This window comes from Macrobrachium nipponense, chromosome 48 (genome assembly GCF_015104395.2).
Source record: "Macrobrachium nipponense isolate FS-2020 chromosome 48, ASM1510439v2, whole genome shotgun sequence".
In the NCBI taxonomy this organism is placed as follows: domain Eukaryota; kingdom Metazoa; phylum Arthropoda; class Malacostraca; order Decapoda; family Palaemonidae; genus Macrobrachium; species Macrobrachium nipponense.
In genome coordinates, this window is record NC_087223.1 from 21,162,522 (window position 1) to 21,184,683 (window position 22,162).

At 43.1% G+C, this 22,162-nt stretch overlaps 1 protein-coding gene across 1 annotated transcript; it reads left to right on the forward strand.

Moving 5' to 3' along the window:
* Window positions 1-3,902: 3,902 nt before the first annotated feature.
* On the forward strand, window positions 3,903-21,713 carry LOC135205116 (DNA-directed RNA polymerase III subunit RPC5-like). Its single transcript, XM_064235464.1, has 9 exons — window positions 3,903-4,060; window positions 14,434-14,588; window positions 15,189-15,388; window positions 15,882-16,029; window positions 16,976-17,202; window positions 18,211-18,419; window positions 19,566-19,732; window positions 20,119-20,197; window positions 21,330-21,713. The coding sequence occupies exons 1-9, from the start codon at window positions 3,926-3,928 to the stop codon at window positions 21,477-21,479; spliced, it is 1,470 nt and encodes a 489-aa protein (XP_064091534.1). The 5' UTR covers window positions 3,903-3,925; the 3' UTR covers window positions 21,480-21,713.
* The last annotated feature ends 449 nt before the right edge of the window (window positions 21,714-22,162 follow it).

The window sequence follows — 22,162 nt, forward strand, 5'->3', positions numbered from 1 at the left end:
ATAGGAGTGTGCTTTCAGTTGTCTTTAGGCACAGAGGCCTGGACTTGGTGGACAACAGACACCTTCACGATCTCTTGAGATCTTTTGAAACAACGAAGGTTCAACAACCCAGGTTGCTGTCTTGGAACTTGGATGTAGTTCTGAAGTTCCTCATGTCCAGTCCATTCGAACCTATGCATACGGCTTCCCTGAAGGATGTTACTAGAAAAGCTATCTTCTTGATTGCTCTGGCGACGGCGAAGAGAGTCAGCGAGGTGCAAGCGATTAGCAAATAGTGGGCATTAAAGGTTATAACGCGGTCTGTTCCTTGAGCCCAATGTTCCTGGCAAAAAATGAAAATCCGTCCAACCCTTGGCCTAGGACCTTCGAAATTAAAGGGATGGCCGAAATCGTTGGGCGTGAGCCAGAGAGAGTTCTGTGCCCTGTCAGGGCTCTCAAATTCTACCTACAGAAGACTCAGGATTGTAGAGGTCTTTCTGATAACTTGTGGTGTTCGGTAAGGAAGCCAAATTTACCAATGTCAAAGAATGCTTTGGCTTTTTTCTTGAGGGACACCATCAAGGAAGCGCATTCATCCTGTCAAGACAGTGATATGAAAATGTTGAAGGTGAATGTGCATGAAGTGAGGGCTATTTCTACGTCAGTAGCCTTCCAAAAGAACATGGCACTCAATGACATCTTGAATGCCACATTTTGGTGTAGTAATTCAGTGTTTGCCTCTCACTACCTTTGGGAGGTGAGGACTACTTTTATTTCTTTTTATTTTTATTTTTATTATGTTTATTTAGGTGTTTAGTGTATTGTGGTCTTGGGTCGGCCGCCTTAGGCGGACTTCCCTCCATTAGCCTTGGTTATACAAAGGTTAACCAGATAGGCTAGGTCAGGTGGTAATGTTTTTGCTTCGCCCTCATAGTAGGGTAAAATGTTTTTGTCACATTGTGATCACGTCCCCGTTGACAAATCATCTGGAGCGCACCAGCTACATAGGTCACGTCCTTGCTGGCACCTCCAGTGAAGCATTAATAGCATTCGGTGTTTAATCAACACCTATAAGATCTGTCACATTGTGGTCACGCTCCCCGTGACAGTTCATTAGAGCGCACCAGCTACACAGGTCACGTCCTTGCTGGCACCTCTAGGAATGCATTACCCAAAAATTGGAGGTCTATAATGTAGGATCGAGTTGCTTTGTGGTCACGCCCCCGTTGACAGATCCTCTAGAACTCAACAGCATCGCAGGTCACTACCTTGCTGGAGTCTCTAGTAAAGCAGAAGCAGACTTGGGTGACGGTACTCACGAAGTCAGCTATGCTAACAGGTAAGGAACCAAGATATCAATCATGTAAATGGAATTGTTTCCCAAAATCCAAGTCTGTCTCCCCCTTCCTCCAAAGGTGGGATTCAGCTATATAGTATATATCTGGCAGGTAAGGTTCATGAACAAAATGATATTGTTATGATACAATAAAGTTTGTTCATACTTACCTGGCAGATATATATATACGTAGCTGTATTCTCCGAAGTCCGACAGAATTTCAAAACTCCCGGCACACACAGTGGTCGGCCAGGTGGTAGTACCCATTCCCGCCGCTGGGAGGCGGGCGTAAGGAACCATTCCCATTTTCTGTCAGATTTTCTAGTGCCACTGTCTCCTGAGGGGAGGTGGGTGGGCACTTTGATTATATATATCTGCCAGGTAAGTATGAACAAACTTTATTGTATCATAACTATCATTTTTACATCGTAATCGGTGGTTTTATCCTTACTACCATCACAACTGAAACTCCACAGTGCTTATTTGATTGTAACTATACATGTTTTGGTCTTAATTCACTCCAAATTGCACTTGAACCACGCTGCGGTTCCTGGTTCCTAAGCGCTTACTCCACAAACACAGTTATGGCTCACAAGTACACTGTTTATGAGGTGCAAAGCTTTACTCCCTTAATTATTTACTTTACTCATTATTTAGTTTAACTTTACTTTGTTACTTCGAAATGTTTTACTTAATTCATGTCTATATCCCTTTTTTGCAACCAAATTAACCACGAAAATTAAATATTTCTGAAGTACATACTAGCAGATGACGGCAAAATGACTCATCGTTGCCAATCTAGTGGAGCTTCACATATACACCGATGCATTTACAAACTGTTTCCATGAATTCTAGTTGTCATAGTAATGCAATAATGATAAAATTGCTGTAATAGTACTACAAATGGATACGCTAATTTCACTCATTTCCCCGGTTTTTTGTAAGTCTTATGCCCAGTTTGGAGGGTAAACACATACCAATTGGCAACACTGATAAACAAATGAAGAGCACGAAGAACTGCGTAGTTACCGTTCACAAGCAAAACTGTTGATATTTGAGTCAGGAATCTAGTTACTTTTTCAACAATGAACATTTTCAAATTAATAATCATGAATATGTAAAAAAATGTATGCAATTCATGACCTTATACTGCCATTAAACTATTTATTTAAATAATTATCTAGTGCACGCTTCTTCTTCTTCTACCAAAAATCGTAGTTCCCTTGGATAATTCGTGGGTGAAAGTCATTGTTTACGATTTTTGTGAAGAAAGTGCCCCAGCGTCTATGGTTACCAGTGGTGTGCAGATTTAGCACATGGAATGGTTAGTTTATTGACACAAGCGACTCCGCAAACATCGAGATGGCATCAATCTTCTAAATATTCCGAGTTGTAAGTAAAAATTTGAAAAGTGTCAAGGAGGTAGTGTGCACTGTGTAGAGCTAGACTTTTCATTATCCTCTGTTTAATCCTAAAATATGGCCTTAATTTCTAACTTTGGAGAAAATACTTACTTCGAAACGAGTGTAGAGGTCTCGAGTTCCTTCTCTCATCAACAACAACTCGTGACTGATGACTATCTCCGGTGTCAGGATGTGTTAAAGTACTTTTTCAGAGGGTGGCCTCAAACGCGGTGGAAACTGGCTCGGCTAGTCCAGTCGGTTGTTCCCCCTATATCTTTGTTTTAACATTCATTCCCACCATGTGACTCATAACTGAACCCAGAGTATTTCCCCATTAACAAAAATTAACTTATTGAGTAGTACACCCATGAGGATTGAAGTCTTTTAAATAGCAATTTAAAAACCTTTTTTTTTTTAATTGATGCTGTGATGAATGTGGAATTTGCCTTGTGGTTGGTCACATCATATGAACAAACCTCCTGCAAGCGCTACAGAAGCGGTGCGAAACCTGGATGAGCCATCGGCAAATAACTAACCTAACCTGACTGAACACTAACAGCGAATATAAAAAATGCATCCTAGCCTAATCTTAGTCTACACGCAATAGGAAGCAGTGTCCTGCGTGAAAAAAACTAAGAGCAGTGGTACATATTTACATTAATGCATATAGGGTAAACGAACGACCGAGCAGCGATATAGCGGCCACCTCTCTTGAAACGTGATCACTTCCTGATAAAACAATTGAATTATGCTATTATTTTGTAATTTTAGAGAAAACATTTACCTCGAGCGAGAGGAGCGTAGAAGTCTCTGTGTGCTGCCTGCATAGGCCACAACTCTTGACTGATGCTCACAGCAGCGAGTTCAAGTACTTTTTCAGGAAGGTGGCCACGTTCCGGAAGAGGTGGCAGCTGTGTCGCCGTTCGGTCGTTTACTCAGTACCCTGCAGAGCTTCACCTCCTCTGAATGAAAAGTAAATTCATGAGATGAAGGGAGCTCATAACAATTGTTATCAGGGAGAGAAATCTCAACAGAAGACTATGCTCAACTTATATCATTCACGAATTTCACCCTCTTTTCACTTATAAGAAGATTTACACTACTGAACTCTTGCTGAACTTGACATTGACTTGAATAAAAAATACATGTACGTATAGTTGTGAGAATTATTTTATACTTCCTATTTTAACTTGACCCGAGTGTAAGCATGTCAGTAGTTAATAGTTCTTTCCATTTGCAGATTCCAGTGTACCTCGCAAAGACACTTGCTCAACAATTGTATGTTCTACAGTTTCCTGTTCGGCCACGTGCTCACAATTATGATGAGTCGACCATTCTTAAGGTTAGCTGACATTACTTCTTTATGTCATGATTTATTTTATTCCTTGTGTATTCCTTATCAAGGAATGGAAGTGATTTGTAATTGTACCATTAAAGATTATGCTTATATGAAATTTTAATCCCTTTTTCACAAAAATTAAGTGCAGCTTTCTTGATGAGGCTTTCATTGACCAAAGGCAGCTTGTGTTTTAGTAAATCAGTAAGCTTAACCCTTAAACGCCGAAGCGGTAAAATAAAAATTGTCTCCCATGTGCCGGAGGTGTTTTGGAGTGAGCGCGGAAGCGGAAAATTTTTTTTTTTCAAAAAATCACAGCACGCTTAGTTTTCAAGATTAAGAGTTCATTTTTGGCTCCTTTTTTTGTCATTGGCTGAAGTTTAGTATACAACCATCAGAAATTGAAAAAAATATAATTATCATATGTAAATAATGCGATATATGATACCGCAAAAACGAAATTTCATATATGTATAACTCTATTCAAATCGCTCTTGTGTGCAAAACGAATAAAGGTAACAAGTTAGGTTTTTTTTCGTTGTAATGTACACTAAATTGCAATCAATTTGGTATATAACACATTGTAAAACGATAAAAGCAACATAGAGAAAATATTATCACAAAATAATGCATGAATTCGTAACACGCAGACGTAAACAAATATTTTTTTTCAAAAATTCACCATAAATCTAAATATTGTCCTAGAGACTTCCAATTTCTTTCAAAATGAATAAAAATGATTGAATATTACTATACTGTAAGAGTATTAGCTTACAATTGCAGTTTTCGACCATAACTGACGAGTTAAAGTTGACAGAATGTCATATTTTTTATATAAATTGTTTTATATGCAATTATTTTGGAAATTAAAAAAGCTACAACCTTCAAATATTTTTCGTTTTATTCTACATGAAATTTTGCACATTTTCATATATAAAACTCTATGAAATGCCTAATATGAAATGGAGCAAATATTCCGAGAATGGGACGTACGCATTTCGGAGATTTGTGGAGGAGAATCCGCGCTCCGAGGGAAGGAAAGTTTTTTTTTTTTAAATTCACCATAAATCTAAATATTGTGCTAGAGACTTTGAATTTGTTTCAAGATGAAGATAAATGACTGAATATTACTATACTGTAAGAGTTTTAGCTTACAACTGCGTTTTTCGACCATTTCGTTAGAGTCAAAGTTGACCGAACGTGGTTTTTTTTCTATTTATTGTGATTTATATGCAAATATTTCAAAAATGAGAAAAGCTACAACCTTCAATTATTTTTTGTTGTATGCTACATGAAATTGCACACATTTTCATATATAAAACTTTATGTAACGGCTAATTTAAAATGGTGCAAACCTTACCACAATCGCACGTATGATTTTTTCGGAAGAGTTACCGCGTGGACGTAAAGAAAATGTTATTTTTTTCATAAATTTACCATAAATCAAAATATTGTGCTAGAGACTCCCAATTTGTTGCAAAATGAAGGTAAATGATTGTATATTACTAGAATATAAGCGTTTTAGCTTACAATTGCGTCTTTTGACCATTTCGGTAGAGTCAAAGTTGACCGAAGGTTGAAAATTTGTGACATCATTTTTTATATGAAAATATTTCAAAATTGATAAAAGCTACAACCATGGGTGGTTTTTAGTTGTATTGTGCATGAAATTGCGCACATTTCCATATATAAAACTTTATGTAACTGCTAATTTTAAAAAGGTGCAAACATTACCACAATCGCATGTATGATTTTTGTTCCGATACGTAATACAAACCCTCGGTCCTTTAACAATAGGAAGGTAACTAGCGGCAGCTGGGACGGTCGTAAGCTTCGAACAAGGGGAGAACGGTAGTTAACTGCTTGTCCGGTCGTGCGCGCGCCGCGCGCCCGGGCGGTGAAGAATCACTTTTGCTTTCGGCCGTGGTGTGACAGGACGTGCTCGTCATCGCTCTGCCCGCTATTTCGTCGTGTGCTTGGATGTTTACAACTTTCCTTCTGACTGGTTTGTTCTTTTGTGGTTTTGAATGAAATTGTAAGTACTCTTTTTTCATTTTTCATTGATTGTGAAGTGAATTTAATTATGGATCTTGAAGAGCTTTCGCCGCGCCCACCAGCTGCCCGTAGAGTGTGTCCCGGGCTGGAGGGGCGTAAATGCGGCAGATTCCGCTCTTATCCTGACATAGACCCACATGAATTATGTTATCGGTGTCGGGGGGCGAGAGTGTTCCGAACCGAAACCATGTAATGTTTTGTGTGAACTGGTCCGAGGCGCAGGGTGCTGTACGAGGGTAGGAAGAGGCGTAGATCGACCAAGGAGTCGTCGGAAAGCTCTCCAGCGACTCCTTTGGTGACGGATACCTCGTCATCCTTCCTACCTCCAGCTCAGCCCCCACGGTTTGCGCCTTCCCCTGCGGGGGGGGTTTCGGAGTCCTTCTCCTCACTCGATCCGTCGAGTGTGGAGGAGGGCGCCCGATACCCGGATGTCCAATTGTATTCGGGGTCTTCCGTCCGCTCTGGTTGGTCTTCCTCCCCCAGTCGTGAGGGTGCCCCTCTAACTGACCCGACTGTTCCTCCCTCAGGTGTGTCTTCATTGAGTGACGACCTTGGACAGGTGTGGGCGTCGTTGGGACTGCAGGGCGCCCCCAGTATCCAGGGCTTAATTCAACGACTGGCGGGGTCGGCAGTTGTAACTCATGGTGTAGTCACAACGACTACGAATACAGTGTCCACACCAGCGTACGCCGCCCCTCCTCATGTGGTTTACACGCAACACATTGCGTCTGTGACTCCCACTGCATCAATCCAAAAGCCGATTGCTGCCGTACCTAAGAGGGGCGTGCCGCCGCCACCTGGATTCTATGTGCTGCCGACTCCCGACTTTCGCTGTCCGAAAAGTTCGCCCCTGGACCTGCCGCCCGTCCCGATGATGAATTTGGCTGAATTGGAGATGCCTGTGACGCCGGACTATGCTGCCGTACCTGCCGTACCTGCAGCTAGTGTTGCTGGCCCAGCCGCTCGCGCCGCTCCTACGAAGCGCGCGGTGCGTGACGCTCATGCTGATGTTGCTGCTGTGCTGGTCCTGCTGGTGCTGGTCCTGCTGGTGCTGGTCCTGCTGCTGCTGGTCCTGATGGTGCTGGTCCTGCTGTTGATGTTCCTGCCGCTCCTGCCGTGCCTGCCCCTACCCACGTCGCGTCTCGTCATGGAGGTGCTGCACCGGTCTATGGTCTTTCCGGACAGGATCAGTGGGGCGTTTGCTTCGGCAATTGGCCCGACTTTTCCGTGGATGGAAGACCTGACGTCCGTCCTGAGAGAGCTGACGAAGATGAGGAAGGTGTCGTCGTCGTCTTCATCGTCTTCTTCGTCGTCTGTTGCCGCCTCTCCCCCTTCGACTTCTAAGGCTTCCAAGCCGAAGAAGAAGAAGGCTGCCTCCTCCCCCCCTAAGAAGGCTCCTGCGGGACCTTCGAAGGGCCCGTCTCGCTCCGGTGTGACGGGGGGTGCTTCTGCTGGTCCTCCTGTTCCCTCGGGAACAGGGCCCGTCTCCTCTTCTGAGAAGAAGAAGAAGACGGGGACCAAGGATGTGCTGGCTACTGCTGGTACATCCTCGCCTGGTCTTGGTAGCACTGCTGCTAAGCCAGGTACCGGCTCGACTTCTCGTCCGCGAGAAGTTCCGAGTGTACGGTCTCCTTCGGGCGACCGTGCAGCCAAAGTCAAGACGCCTGAGCTCGCTCACCGTCATGACCGAGGCACGGAGCAGAAGACTGTCGAGAGTCGCGCAAGTAACTCTCGCCAGGCCAGCGGCCGCTCTCGTAGCGACCAGCCGGTACCTCGGGTTGACGTGACGGTCTCTGACCGGCCACGGGTTGAGGCTGGGAAGAGGTCCCCTCGACCAATGGCACCAGCTTCGGCTGGTACCAGCGGTTTTGACGTGCCGTGAGGACGCTCACCGGTCTCACCGCGAAGGCTAGCTCTGTAGATCACCTGACCGCCGCTCCCACAGGGACCGGACGGAGACGGTGGCCAGCAGCAGCTCGTCTGACGCACGGGACCGGGGTCGACGTGCTCAGTCGAGCCGCTCGCCACAGGTGAGCGGCACGGCCAGGCCTGCAGATCGATCCCCACCGCGGGTTGGTGATCGGCTGCAGCCCCCCACGTACGCTGGTCCTGCCAGCGAGCGGGGGGGGGGGAGCGTCAGGTCTGTCTCTCCTCTACCTTCAACTTCCTCGGGCTACACCGGGAAGAGCGAGGTAGATAGGAGTGATCGTGAGAGGTGCGCCGCTCACGATCCCGTCACGATGCCGCACGCACCAGGCATGGTCTTAGGACCAGCGAGGTCGTACGTGCAAGTGGCTGGAGGCGACCGTCAGGGGTCTGTTGCTGTTCCTCCTTCTGAAGGAGGAGGGTCTCGAGAGCTGCTCCTGTTGGAGGGACTGGACGGTCCTACTCCTCAGGACGCTGTAACTCCCGAGATCCAGAGGAACTTTGCCCAGGTTATTGCGCTGATTCGTCAGCACAACGACCTGGGGGAAGGATCGCCGCTACCACCATCTGAGCCCACGTCCCGGCTCTAGTCATTTTGGGGCCCGAAGAGGGAACCCAAATTGACGGTGGGACTGCCGCGATCGGAGCTTGCAGACTCAGTCCTTGACCAGGTGGAGAATTTCGTCTCAGGACGAGAGGATTCACTTAAGTCAGGACGGTCTTCCAAGCTACTTCCTCCTCCTCTGCAGCGACAGCGGAAGTTCTACGTGCCATCAGTGGATCCAATACCGCCCAAACAGGTTAACCCGGAGCTAGCTAGGCTAACTCCAGGTGTGTCCCTGCAGCAGCTCCTGTCGGAGAACTTGTGGTTCTCGCAGCAGGAGGCACTGGGCCTGGAAGCTACCGCTATGGCGGCTTTCCAGGCAGTCTCTTGGTTGGATCTGTGGTCCCTCACAGTATCCAAGGTCGCGGCCGACTCGGGGGCGATGCCCCTCGAAGACGACCCCCGACTTCAGGAGACTGTGCCAGTCTGGAGGTAGGGCCATCTCCTACCTCGCCCATCAGACGGCAAACCTGTGGGCCAACTTGGTTCTCCGTCGTAGGGACGCTGTCCTTACACGAGTAGCCAAGGGGGCCGGACGTGAGGCGGTAAATGGACTCCGTAACGGACCAATGAAAAGTTCCTCCGCTCTCTTTCCCGGAGAGATGGTGGAAAGACGGCGCACTGATGACAGTGACCGTCTGGTTCACCAGGCAGTTACGAAGGTTTCTGGGCAACCTCGTACAACTGCGGCTAAGCCTAAGAGTTTAGCTAGCGCTTCCTCGGCTGCTAAGACGGCTGCTCCATCGAAGCCCCGAGGAAAGACTCTTCCTGCTTCAACTTCTGGTAAAGGAGGCCGTAACCAGCCCTCCTCCCAGCCCTCCTTTCCCCGAGGAGGTGCTGGGAAGAAGTCGAAGCGAGGTGGGAAACGCTAGGGTCGGCGTTCCCCCTCACCAGCTGCCGGAAGTGGGGGGGTGCCTAGCGAGCCATTGGGCAACTTGGCAGCGCTACGGTGCCGAGACCTGGATAGTAGACGTCCTTCGGGAGGGATATCTACTACCCTTCGAATCTCGGCCACCCCTCACCTCTCCAACCCGGTCCATCTTCAGACATATGTTCTAGGATCCTCAAAGGACGACGCTCTTCGGCAGGAGATCAAGACCATGCTGACCAAACGAGCTGTAGAAGTCGTAGTAGATCGGTCACCGGGCTTTTACAGCCGCCTTTTCTTAGTGGAGAAGGCATCGGGGGGCTGGCGCCCGGTGATAGATCTCTCTCCCCTGAACCGATTTGTTCGCCAGACTCGGTTCAAGATGGAGACGGCACGTTCCGTGCTCGACTCCATCAGGGAGAACGACTTCATGCTTTCAGTGGACCTGAAGGATGCGTATTTTCAAATACCCATCCATCAGTCCTCCAGAAAGTACCTCTGCTTCATCTTCGACGGGACGGTGTACCAATTCAGGGCACTTTGCTTCGGTCTATCAACCGCCCCACAGGTGTTCACGAGAGTGTTCACGCTGGTGTCTGCTTGGGCCCATTCGCACGGGATACGTCTTCTGAGGTATCTCGACGATTGGCTGGTCCTGGCGAGCTCCCGCTCGCAGTTGCTGCAGGACAGGGATCGACTTCTAAAGTTTTGTCGCGATCTGGGGATCGTGATAAACTACGAGAAGTCCGATCTCGAACCCAAGCAGAAGATGAAGTACCTGGGTATGCTGATCGATACGGTAGCAGCTCAAGTCCGCCCCGCAGACTTGAGGATCAGCAAATTCAGGGAGGCAGCCGGCCGGTTCCTGTCTCGGCAGGAACAGGCAGCTCAGCAATGGCAAGTCGTGATCGGCCACCTGTCGTCACTCGAGAAGTTAGTTCCTCACGGACGTCTTCACCTGCGGTCTCTCCAGTGGAGACTAAGGGTGAGTTGGTCACAGGTAAAGGATCCACCTTACTTCCCCGTGTCCATCACGGAGAAGGTGAGGCAGGACCTAGCCTGGTGGCTTGACGACAGGAACCTCTTAAGAGGGGTGCCTCTACGCACTCCCCCCCCGGAGATGCTGCTGTTCTCAGACGCATCGACCGAGGGATGGGGCGCACACCTGGAGGAGTTGCTGGCTGCAGGTGTGTGGGACCATCACGACAAGCACCTTCACATCAATGTCCTAGAACTCAAGGCGGCGTTTTACGCTCTCCAAGAGTTCCAAGACCGCTTGATGGGACACTCGGTGGTGTTGATGTGCGACAACACCACAGTAGTGGCATACGTCAACAAGCAGGGGGGCCTAGTGTCTCTCCCGCTACAAACCAGTTGACTGTGCAGGTGCACGAGTGCGCCACGGCTCACTCGATAGAGCTGTCAGCACGCTATATTCCAGGCAAGAGGAATGTAGTAGCAGACAAGCTCAGCCGTCGGGATCAGGTGATAGGGACCGAGTGGTCCCTACACCCAGAAGTGGCGGAAAGGCTCTTCAACCTGTGGGGGCGTCCGGTCATAGACCTGTTCGCCACCCGGCACAACAAAAAACTTCAAGTTTTTTGTTCAGCCGTGCCGGACCCATGGGCAGCTGCAGAGGACGCTCTTCAACACCCCTGGGACAACCTCTTCGTCTACGCCTTTCCTCCCTTTTGTCTGATTCGGAAAGTGATCAGCCGAGCGTTGGTCACTCCCAATCTCAGGATGATCCTGATGGCTCCCAAACGACCTCAAGCCGTTTGGTATCCGGACCTGCTGGCTCTTCTTGCGGAAGAACCGAGAGAGATGCCCCACTGGCACAACCTTCTAGCCCAGCCACACGTAGAGCGGTACCACCGGGCAGTCCAGTCCCTACAACTTCACGGCTGGCTGTTATCCACCATCTCTTGCGAACGAGAGGCTTTTCTCGCAGCGCAGCAACAGAGATGGCTGGACACGTCCGACAGTCCTCTGCAGCTGTGTACCAGGGGAAGTGGGCCGTCTTCTGTGGTTGGTGTCGTAGACGGGGTCTATCTCCTCTCAGAGCCACTCTTCAGCAGGTAGCGGATTTCCTCGTGTTTCTTCGCCGAGAGAAGCTCCTCTCAGTACCCACAGTTAAAGGATATAGAGCAGCACTGGCGCTCGTCCTAAAACTGAGGGGACTGGACATCTCGAACTCGTTCGAGATCTCCTTGCTAATGAGGAGCTTCGAAAGGTCTTGCCCACCCAGGGAACTCAGGCCCCCTAAGTGGGATGTGACTCTCGTCCTTAGGAGTTTGACTCGAAGACCATTCAAGCCACTCCGAGAGTCGTCAGACAGGGATCTGACCCTCAAGACCCTCTTCTTGCTGGCCCTGGCATCGGCAAAGAGAGTAGGGGAACTTCATGGTCTGTCCTTCAATGTTAAACATTCCAGGGGCTGGGGATCTGTGACGCTCGATTTCGTCCCGAATTTCGTAGCTAAGACTCAGAATCCGTCGATCCCTGACGACAGGTTCAAGTCTTTCACGATCCCCTCCCTAATGGATTTCACCGACAACGATACGGATGAGATGCTGCTTTGTCCTGTGAGGGCGCTACGGCGCTATCTGAAGAAAACTCGACACCTCAGGCCTGAGTGTCGACGCCTCTTCGTTAGCACTGGGGTTACCAAGAAAGAAGTATCCAAAAACACGCTTTCTTTCTGGCTGCGTGAGGTGATCAGGAGGGCGTACGAGGCTGATGGTAGTGACGACATCCGTACGCTCCGACCGAGAGCCCACGAAGTCAGAGGTATTGGACCCTCTTTGGCGTTCCGTAAGAACTTCTACGTGGCGCAGGTCCTGAAGGCAGGTGTCTGGGCTAACCAGACTACCTTCACGTCCTTCTACCTTTGGGATATTGCCCACAAGTCCTTGGATACTTTTTCCTTGGGACCTGTGGTGGCTGCTCAACACGTTGTGTAAGCTTACCCAGCACCCGAGCAGGCAGAACAGCATCGATTCCTGGTGTGACTGTAGGAATGAATGGTTGAATGAGAGTGCGACTGGCTTCTCTTCTCCATCTTCTCTCTCTCTACCTGTGGGCAGAGGGTCACGGTCGTCACCATGCTGGAAAGGAATTCGATGCAGGTAAGCTACTCGACCGAGCCCCAGTCTATCCCTTTAGTTAGGGATAGAAGCAAATATCCTCCACTCCCTCCAACAAGGGGGAAGGAGTGGATGCCTACTTGAGACAAACCCATAACTTTATGTTGGCTCTTGTAATGGAGCAAGTTCTTACTTGCTGGTACAACGAGATACGCTTGCCTCTCTCTTAGTACTTGGCTCAGAGGTCTGACCATTGATCCTGCGGTGCACACCCCGATCAATCGGACAGGTTTGGATCCCTCCCTTGCTCTTACGACCAGGGAGGCATTCCAAGGTTGGACGAACACCAGTCTGTTCACCAAAAAGACTCAGATTCCACCCACCAAGAAGTGAGTCTTCCTATTGTTAAAGGACCGAGGGTTTGTATTACGTATCGGAACAAATGACAATTTGTCGAAAATTGCATTTTTCCTAACTATACAAACCTGAGGTCCTTTACATATAGTCCCACCTCATACCACCCCTCACTCTGCAACTTTTTGCATGGGCCTAAAGCAAAAGTGATTCTTCACGGCGCGCGCACGACCGGACAAGCAGTTAACTACCGTTCTCCCCTTGTTCGAAGCTTACGACCGTCCCAGCTGCCGCTAGTTACCTTCCTATTGTTAAAGGACCTCAGGTTTGTATAGTTAGGAAAAATGCAATTTTCGACAAATTGTCATTTTTCGGAAGAGTTACCGCGCGGACGTAAGGAAAAAGTTTTTTCATAAATTCACCATAAATCGAAATATTGTGCTAGAGACTTCCAATTAGTTGCAAAATTAAGGTAAATGATTGAATATTACTAAAATATAAGAGTTTTAGCTTAAAAATCCGTTTTTTGACCATTTCGGTAGAGTCAAAGTTGACCGAAGGTTGAAATTTTGGCACTTATCGTTATTTATATAAAAATATCTCAAAACTGATAAAAGCTACAATCATGAGTATTTTTTTGTTGTATTCTACATAAAAATGCGCACATTTTCATATACAATACTCCATGTAACGGCTAATTTAAAATGGTACAAAAATTATGTCAGTGACGAAATAATTTCTGAGATGTGTCACATACTTTTTAGTGCGGCAAGAAAGAAATTCGCACTTGCGCGCCTGCGTAACGATTGTAAACAAAACAACACCTTGATCTGTGAACTCCCAGCATCCCCCAAGGCGCGTGATTCAAAAGTTTTCGGCTGGTAGGCCTATAAGTATTTTTTCGCGAATTAAAAAAAAAAAATGTTTGAGTCGACGTATGGTACGTCCATTCGGCATACGGGAGACATTTTAAATCGACGTTTAATACGTCCATTCGGCGTTTAAGGGTTAATATAAAACTGTTGTATTATATTAAATATTAAGCACAAAATTTTGATGTTAGAATATTAATTTGGTTAAAACACTGCCTTCAGGTGTACTATCTCCTTTTCCATAGAAACTCATAAAAAGATATGCTGATAAAAATCGATACTATACTGATAACCTATAACAAGTTTTGAACACTGTAAAGTCCAGTAGGGAGCTTGCACAGTGTGAGCCTTTTCTAGTTAACCTTTGTGAAATGTAGGAGACAGTTTCCTCAAATTTCACTTTGGGTTCATTCCTGCCTATTGCTGATTTGTGTTTGAGGCTGTTTTGGTCATTATTTTATTTATATGTATCTACTCATGAATTAATGTGCAAAAATTTTTAAATGATCGTACAGTCATTTTGTGTTCTGTATTTTCCCTGCTTCAAGTAGCATTTATGTGAACTCAGGAAGTTTTTTCTTTAAATGTTAACAGCATACATTTATTTTCCGCAGACAAAGATCCGGCCGAGGAGTGGTCAGATAGAGATGGAGTTGGGATTGCATACCAGGGGTGCGACATATGACAAAAGCAAGGGTGAACAGATTGCCCTGAACGTAGACGGAGCTTTTAGAGACAAGCGTGATTCAGAAGACAATTTTTATAAAAGGTCTGTTGATTGATGAAATGTAGATATTTTAATGCTTCTATGTCTTTGTTTTAGAGCTACTTAATTGTATTTGTTGTCTAGATGAAGGAGGTTGAAGCATGATTCGTAATCTTATGGGTCAGCTATCGCTTGTTACAATCAGTAGTCACTGGCTGTTGGTTTAAACTCAGTTGAAAGTAACTTTGAAGACTATATTCTATCTCTCTATTTCTCTCTCTCTCTTCTGATAACTATTGAACAAATGTTGGTTTTCTATAAGTGTCATCTCATTTGGATTCAGGTTTATCCTTCTAGTTTTATTATACCCTTTTGTTCACTAATTCTGAAATGTGCATTCCCTTTTAATTACCATCAGTTATTTTAAAGTCCCTTTTTTATTTTTCTATGTAACGTGGGTTTAGTGTGTATCCTTGAGGTATTGCCCTCCAAATATTACTTATTCTGTAATGAGAAAAAGTTGTGGAAATGATATATGTAGTACTGTATAGTATTATATCCAGCCACATTTTACTACAATATAATAAGGAAATCATTATTTTAAACAGATGATCTCTTATTTGTCTGCCTCCTTTTCATAATGTAAAATGTTTTACCCAAAAGCAATGTGATGGACAAACTGGTCCTAACATCAACTAAGGCTCTGAGTGACTGCAACCGTTACGCAGTGGGTGTAGTTCGGGATTCTGGACTTCACTTAACCCCTGTAGCATCAGTGTTTGCTCTTCGCCCTTCTCTTGCTTATCTCGACCAGGCCGACAAATGCAGGAAGAAAGAAAGGAAAGACTCGACTGGAGAGGAAGGTGAGGGTTTGCAAAGTCATTTGAACTATTTCTAAACCTTTTTTTATTTTTTGTTATTACATTACATTACTGAAATAGCTCTTGGTTACTTAGCATCAGTATCCCTATTCTGTTTAGGTGCCATGCTGTCATGCTACAGTATAGTACTACCAGAATTCTTTCATATCCGATAATGTTCATCTGTGGGAAGACCTTAACAGCGGTAATGATGCTTATGCTCCTGTGTAAGAGGAGCTGCAATATTACTGTACCATTTCATTAGTTTTTCTGAATAGCATGTCTGATTTTTGCATAAATGCTGTATACTTAATACTGAATAATATTTGTTGGAAGCCAGCTTGCCATTAATTTAGACTCACTTTATATGAATCTTTCCTCATTTTTTAAAATTGATAAAAATTGTGATAGTACTAATAGTAAATTATAGCTGGTTCAAATATGAATTGATGGAAAACTGTAAATTTAAGCTGATGTTTGTCAACACTTTTTCCAGATTCTGACGAAGAAGATAAGGTGAAAAAGGTAACAGTGAGATTTGAAAAACCAGAGACAGAACGCAGCCGCAAGGCCAAAGAGAAGAGCTATGGGTTTTTGCTGCGACAGATTAAGGAAGAACCTTGGGTTGAGGTCAGCTATAACAAGTTAGTATCTGAATATTATTTCTTCTTAAGTTTGTTGGTATTTTCCTGTGCAACTGTTGTCTTATATACATAAACTGTTGTCTTATATACATAAGAAAGTGAGAAGGGTGGTCAAAGAACTTGGTCATGTGCAATCTAAAGACAAAAGGCAATTAAAAGGTTGACTTGAGGAGGGTTGAACAGTGTGTGAACTTTACATTTTTTAAGGATTACTGATTTCTAGAGTGAATAGGGAAGTTTGTGGTCATACATAAATTAGTGATGCATCCCCCACCTTCCAAATGACGACGACAGTTAAACGCATTACAGGACCCGTTTTATATTGATCAGGTATTCACTTTTACTCACATGACACTTGCAGGTCAAGAGATTTGGTTGCCTTTCAAGTTTGTCCTTAAGAGCTTTTCACAGAACCTGCAGGTATCAGTTGTCTTGGTTCATTCTGTAACTCACACCCCCCCTCCTCATAACAATTAGTGATGAGGTTTTAATAAAACATTGTAATTGTTTTGCTTGTTTTATAGCCAGTGCAGACCCCTCATTCATACATTTTACTCCTCATCCCAGCCATGATTATCTCATAAACTCTTCTCCAAAAGGTATGAATATGTTATGCATGTGACAGATCAGATAGATATCTCAGGTTCCAGCCAGTGAAGGTGTAGAGGGCTAGTGCTCTTCTTCCGTCAGTTAGACGAAAGACTGCAGGTGTCTGTGCTTTTGGCAACCTTGAATGTTTAGGCTGTTTATGAGTTCAAAAAATGTTTTATAGATAATTCAATTTTTAAAGGACCTTGTGGTTTCATTGACCGTATGTTTTTTTTTTTTTTGTATTATCATCCACATTAACTTATCGGTTGCATTGTATTTGATCCCTTTTTCATAAGATGCATTTACAGCTACGTTCATTTAAAAGAATTTTTTTTTTTTTCAAATTCAATCACAGGCGCGGCAGCGACAAGAGTGAATTTGAGTCTCGCAAACTATACTGCATGTACGAAGATGAAATGGTAGATCAGTTTAGTTTGTCCTCAAAAGACTACCTCAATCAATTGGTTCCTCCGACGGAAGAGGTCAAGATGCTAACTCCTGGACTTCCAGCCCACCTGATGTCCAAGTCGGGTCTGATTTCACTTGATCTCCACAACCATGTGAAAACAGTGATGATTAATGGTGAGTCTCTACAGAATTTAATTTTGAGGAAAATAGTTGGTAGTTTAATGTACAAAGTATACTATTATCCATTTTCTCCATCTTATACTGTAATGTGTTTTTTCAATTAGCCTCTTCATATCAGCACCAATTTTATATCCTTGCATAGGACAATTATTTTGATTGCCTGATACTGTGATTTTGAAAATTTTTAAGTACTATTCAGATGATAAATTTGCCTTGCTCATTGTCTGTATAGTTAGAAATAACCAAGAGAGGCAAAATGAAATGTTGCAAAAAAGTTATGGCGTTTCGTGACATGTATATTTTGTGGCATGGACAGTGGGGTGCAGGTGTACGGGGTTGTGTGAAATACATTCAGCATCCACTCTTTACTTCCTTAAGTGAAAGTTGGCCCATCAGTCAATTCATGCTGTCTAACTCTTAATCTTCACTTCCAAAAACATTTAACAAAGCTCCTGCGGCTTTCAGGTTTTTCAAATGATCTATGGGTCACCTCATATCTCAGCTTAAAAAAAAATCCATGACATATACTTAGAACAGGATTGGTTTTCTTATACTGTACATCTTTTATGATTGATGTTTACACACATGTCCTTTGTGTTTATCTTGTTCATCCATTATTTAGTAGTATTTTTCTTCGATTGTGGTTTTTTTTTTTTACTTTTTGCCTTTTGCAACTGTAAAAAGGTATCATTACAAAGTATAGTATTTGTTTGGACAAAAACCAAAGAAACACCTTCCATCTTTGGCTCCTAACATGTTCAGTGACTGCATAAAGCGTAGGCCATTGGAATCGGGTAAAGGCAGAAGCCTACACTAGGCTAAGTCTGAAATCTTTTTCTGAGTGAATGGAAAGTTTCTGTTGTAGATCCTCAAACCCACCAGATAACATAATCTAATGCTTAAAGATTCTAAAGTTGTTAGTAGTAGTCAAATGTTTCTTTTTTTATTTGTCAAGAACTGACTACGTAACTAAAGATTATTGGGTAATTGTTTTATTTGCAGCTGGTGTGGCCTCATTTACAGAACTAATGGAAGTTTTAGATCGTGGGAACACTGCAGAATTCATGTTGTCAGTGCTGAAAGTGCTTCAGCAGGTGGCAGTGCTTGTCCAGGGGAACTGGGTCGTTAAAAGTGATCTGCTATATCCAAAAGACAGCAAGTCAGAGACGGGTGTGTCCAACGAACTGATCCAGCGAGGACGGGATTTTGTCGTAAGTGTTTCTTTGTTTAGTAAAAGGATATTAGCTTGTGTGCATTTGGTAATATATTGGGGATATTTTCAGATCAAAGTCGACTCGTTATGATTCATCCATACCAGATGATAGTTAAGAAAACAGTTCATTATATGATGTCTTCTTTAAACATTTCTCGCACACACACACACACACTACATTTATGTCTGTACTGTACTTCATAATGAATATGTTAGTGAATACAGTATTTGTGACTCAGATGATGGCGCTTTCCATGAGTTTTCTTTATAAATGGATTAATCAACAAGAAGTAAGTTCAAGGTGGTTGTCCAGCGATAGGACAATTGTCCATTTCAGTCATTGTTGCCAATACTTGTTTAGGGAAATGTAGCATGTACTTCATGAGGTTATTACCTTCTTGCTGTTATTTTTCATGACTTCCTTTGTCTCGCTAGAAAAGAAGGCATTGGAGTTGACTTGTCTCTCTTGATTTGTTAAGACTCATGATTTTGCATGTCAGAGAACTTCATGATCATGGTTTGGGTTCAGTATGGTTGATGTGCAACAGTAAATTTATATATGAAGATATTCTCAGGTTTTCTTAACGGTAACATGGCCAGTAAAGTTTACAAAGGCTGATGCTTCTGTGTATGAAGAAGACATTTTTCTGTTACATATTCTTTATGATCCTGGTGTACCTGGTTCATGTGGCCATTTCAAATTTTGCATTTTGAAAAATTCTGGGCATGTTTCTTTTAATATTTCAGAAGTGCATTTCAATTTTGTATTTGAAATACATTATTTTTTTTTCTTTTATGTAACCAAGGTGCGCTCAATAGACTTCGTATTCAGTGTCATATTTATACTTGCATATTCTCACATATTAGACATCTATATAACATTGATTGCTAATGTATGAATTCAGTAACAAGGATGGTAGTTACTTTTTATTGCTATTTCATGAATAGCCACCATTTATAAACTAATAAAATTATTTAACTCCCTAATTGAAAACCAATGGCTGTTTTAAATTACATTGTGCTACTTCCATTGAAGGGTTGAAGCCAAAGATAAAGATGTCTTTTGTCATTGATATACATTTTAGTAGTAAGCTTTTCCTTGTCTAGTTTATACTCTATAATAAGTGTTTTCTTTCTTTTTCAGTTATATATGTTCACAAAAAACCCAGTTTTGCGACGTGCTGAAGTAGCAGACACAATAAGACTGCCAGGTAATGATGTGAAGGAAATTCTCTCTGGAGTATCAACGTATTGTTCGGCGAGAGCTGTCTGGGAATTCTTGCTTCCAACTGATACAGCTTTTGTAAAGAAGTAAGTATTAATAGATGATTGTATAGTTCAAACATTGATTCAACTATAGAAGTGGTTATAAGCGATCACAAAGGACCTGTGTTAATGGAAATTATGCCATCATTTATGTTTCAATATGTTGGCCATTTTTTTTTTTTAATTTTTACATTTTGAACTTACCCTTGCTTGGTACACTGCGGACAGTGTTAATCTTTCCTTTTAGTGTACCATGAGACCCTGTAACATTGTCAGCCTTTTCCCATTTTTCCACTGGTTTCGTATGGTGTATTTACACATAGCTGTACATATAAGTTTTAAAAATTTACTATTAATTTCATAAATAATGTAAAATGATTTTGTGGCATTAAGGTTCCTGCAATCTTGACAATTTCATGCTGTTGTTCCAGATATCCTGATGTGTTCCAGCGGCAGCAGATGATTTGGCAGTCAAGAAGTGAGCAGCTTGCTCATGTATTTACTGAGAAGGTAAGTAACTGTTAGTGTCTGACTTTCTCCTTTCTGCAAAGTGTTGCATCTTCATCTCAAACTAGATAAGGTAATGCGACTTATTTTTTTTACAACAAACCCATTGCAGCTGTAACATTTTGGCTTAAATGACTTCTGAGCTACTTTGCAATTAGCCCAGCCCACATTCATCATCTTCATGAACCCTGAACATTCCATTTACAATTCAAATAAATATTGTCTGCTGCCATGCAGCACTATGTTCCTTAGACCATGGCATCTTTTGCAGCCAAGACCTCACTGTGTGTACCCAGGCCAATGGTATTAAGGCTTTCCAATTTGCTGAATATTTGGAGAATTTTTTCTTTAGTCATACAAGCATTTGTTCCTTTAAACACCACTAATATGTGCTAGTGCATAAGAAAGATTTCAATGAAATTCTATGAGGTATTTGTCCTAGGAGTTTTGTCAGACTTCAGCCTTCGTAATACTTACACTCAAGATACTCCATTCTTTTAGCCTCACTGACCAGGGAAACACTTATCTGGTATTGGTGGAGTGGAGGATGAGAGAGTTATTAGTTTATTTTGAACCATCCTCCATTATTGTTCCATGGCTTCTGGCAGACATTCTGGCTGTGATACCTCTTGGAATTTGGATGATAAGGATAGAGAGGCAAAGCCTCTCTAGCATATACCTCAGGAGGCATATTGTCTGCCTAACAGGAGGTCAAGCACCTTCAGTTTTGAATGGTCTGTTTCCCAATGTACCAACTAGTTAGCATGTAATATATGTTTGTATGTCTATGAAATGAATTTATAATGTAAATGTCTTGGCTTTGACAATTTAAAGAAATTCTCTGGACTACTCTAGATATTTAATGTAGATGCAAATGGGGTTGTGAAAGCAGTCCTCCACATATTTTCTGTACCCCATAATTAACTTTGACAGTGCAAAATCTGTACATTCTGTATTACTGTAGTACTACAATGAGACGACATTTTGTGTGTTGTTATATATATCACTATAGAAATGATATACTTGTATATAGAAACCAGAGTTATTTAAGTTTTACTTGTGCTAAAGTAATGTATTATTGACACTGTATTAATTAAAAGTAAAGAATGTTTCCTAAAATAATTTCTTATTCCAGCAAATCAAACAAGAAGACTCAAAACCAGGAACATCACGTAAATCCCAGCTGTTGCATGCCAGAACAAGTTCCACGGAAGATCAGTCGTCTAGTAATCAGAATCAGTCATTTCCATCAAAACAACGGAAATCTAATACTGATTTTAGCTGAGGCTATCTCATTTAGTATTTATTTTGACTGGAACAGACTGTGATCACCGTTTTATTTTATATTAAATGTTTTTCATGGAAGTGTTGTATAGTGAAGTTAAACCTTTTCTGAAAATGTTTATAGTTTTGTTGTTTAAATTTACCTTTTTTATATTGTGGAATGTCAGCTGATGAATTTTGTATTTATTACTTTCAATTTAAATTAAACATAAACTCCCCGCAATTGCATCCTGCGTATGGTAGTTTCATTAACACATTTTTATTCATACTCCATAAGATTAAGTAGAATTATTTTCAAAAATATTTACAACAATAATCTCTAACTGTGGCCTAATTTTTGTAACACACATTTCACGTGTATTGTTCCCTTGCCTTAGGGAACACTGGTGTGGTGTTCTTACAGTGGGGCAGATTCTATTGTTTATGGCTGCCTTGAGGGTCATCAAGATAAATGACAAAAGTTATGAAGGGGCTAACATTTATCTGGACTTGGTATTTGAACAGCAGATGTGTCAGCATATTTATTCCAGTGATGATAACATAGGCATTATCTTAGTTTGCAATTTGAAGGATCTTTTTTTTTTCCCAGATCTTAAAAATCAACCTGGTTTTGACTCTTATGAAAAGAAAATTCTTTGCAAGGCACTGATGAACAAACTGCTAAGGGGTTTCTGGAGATCCTAA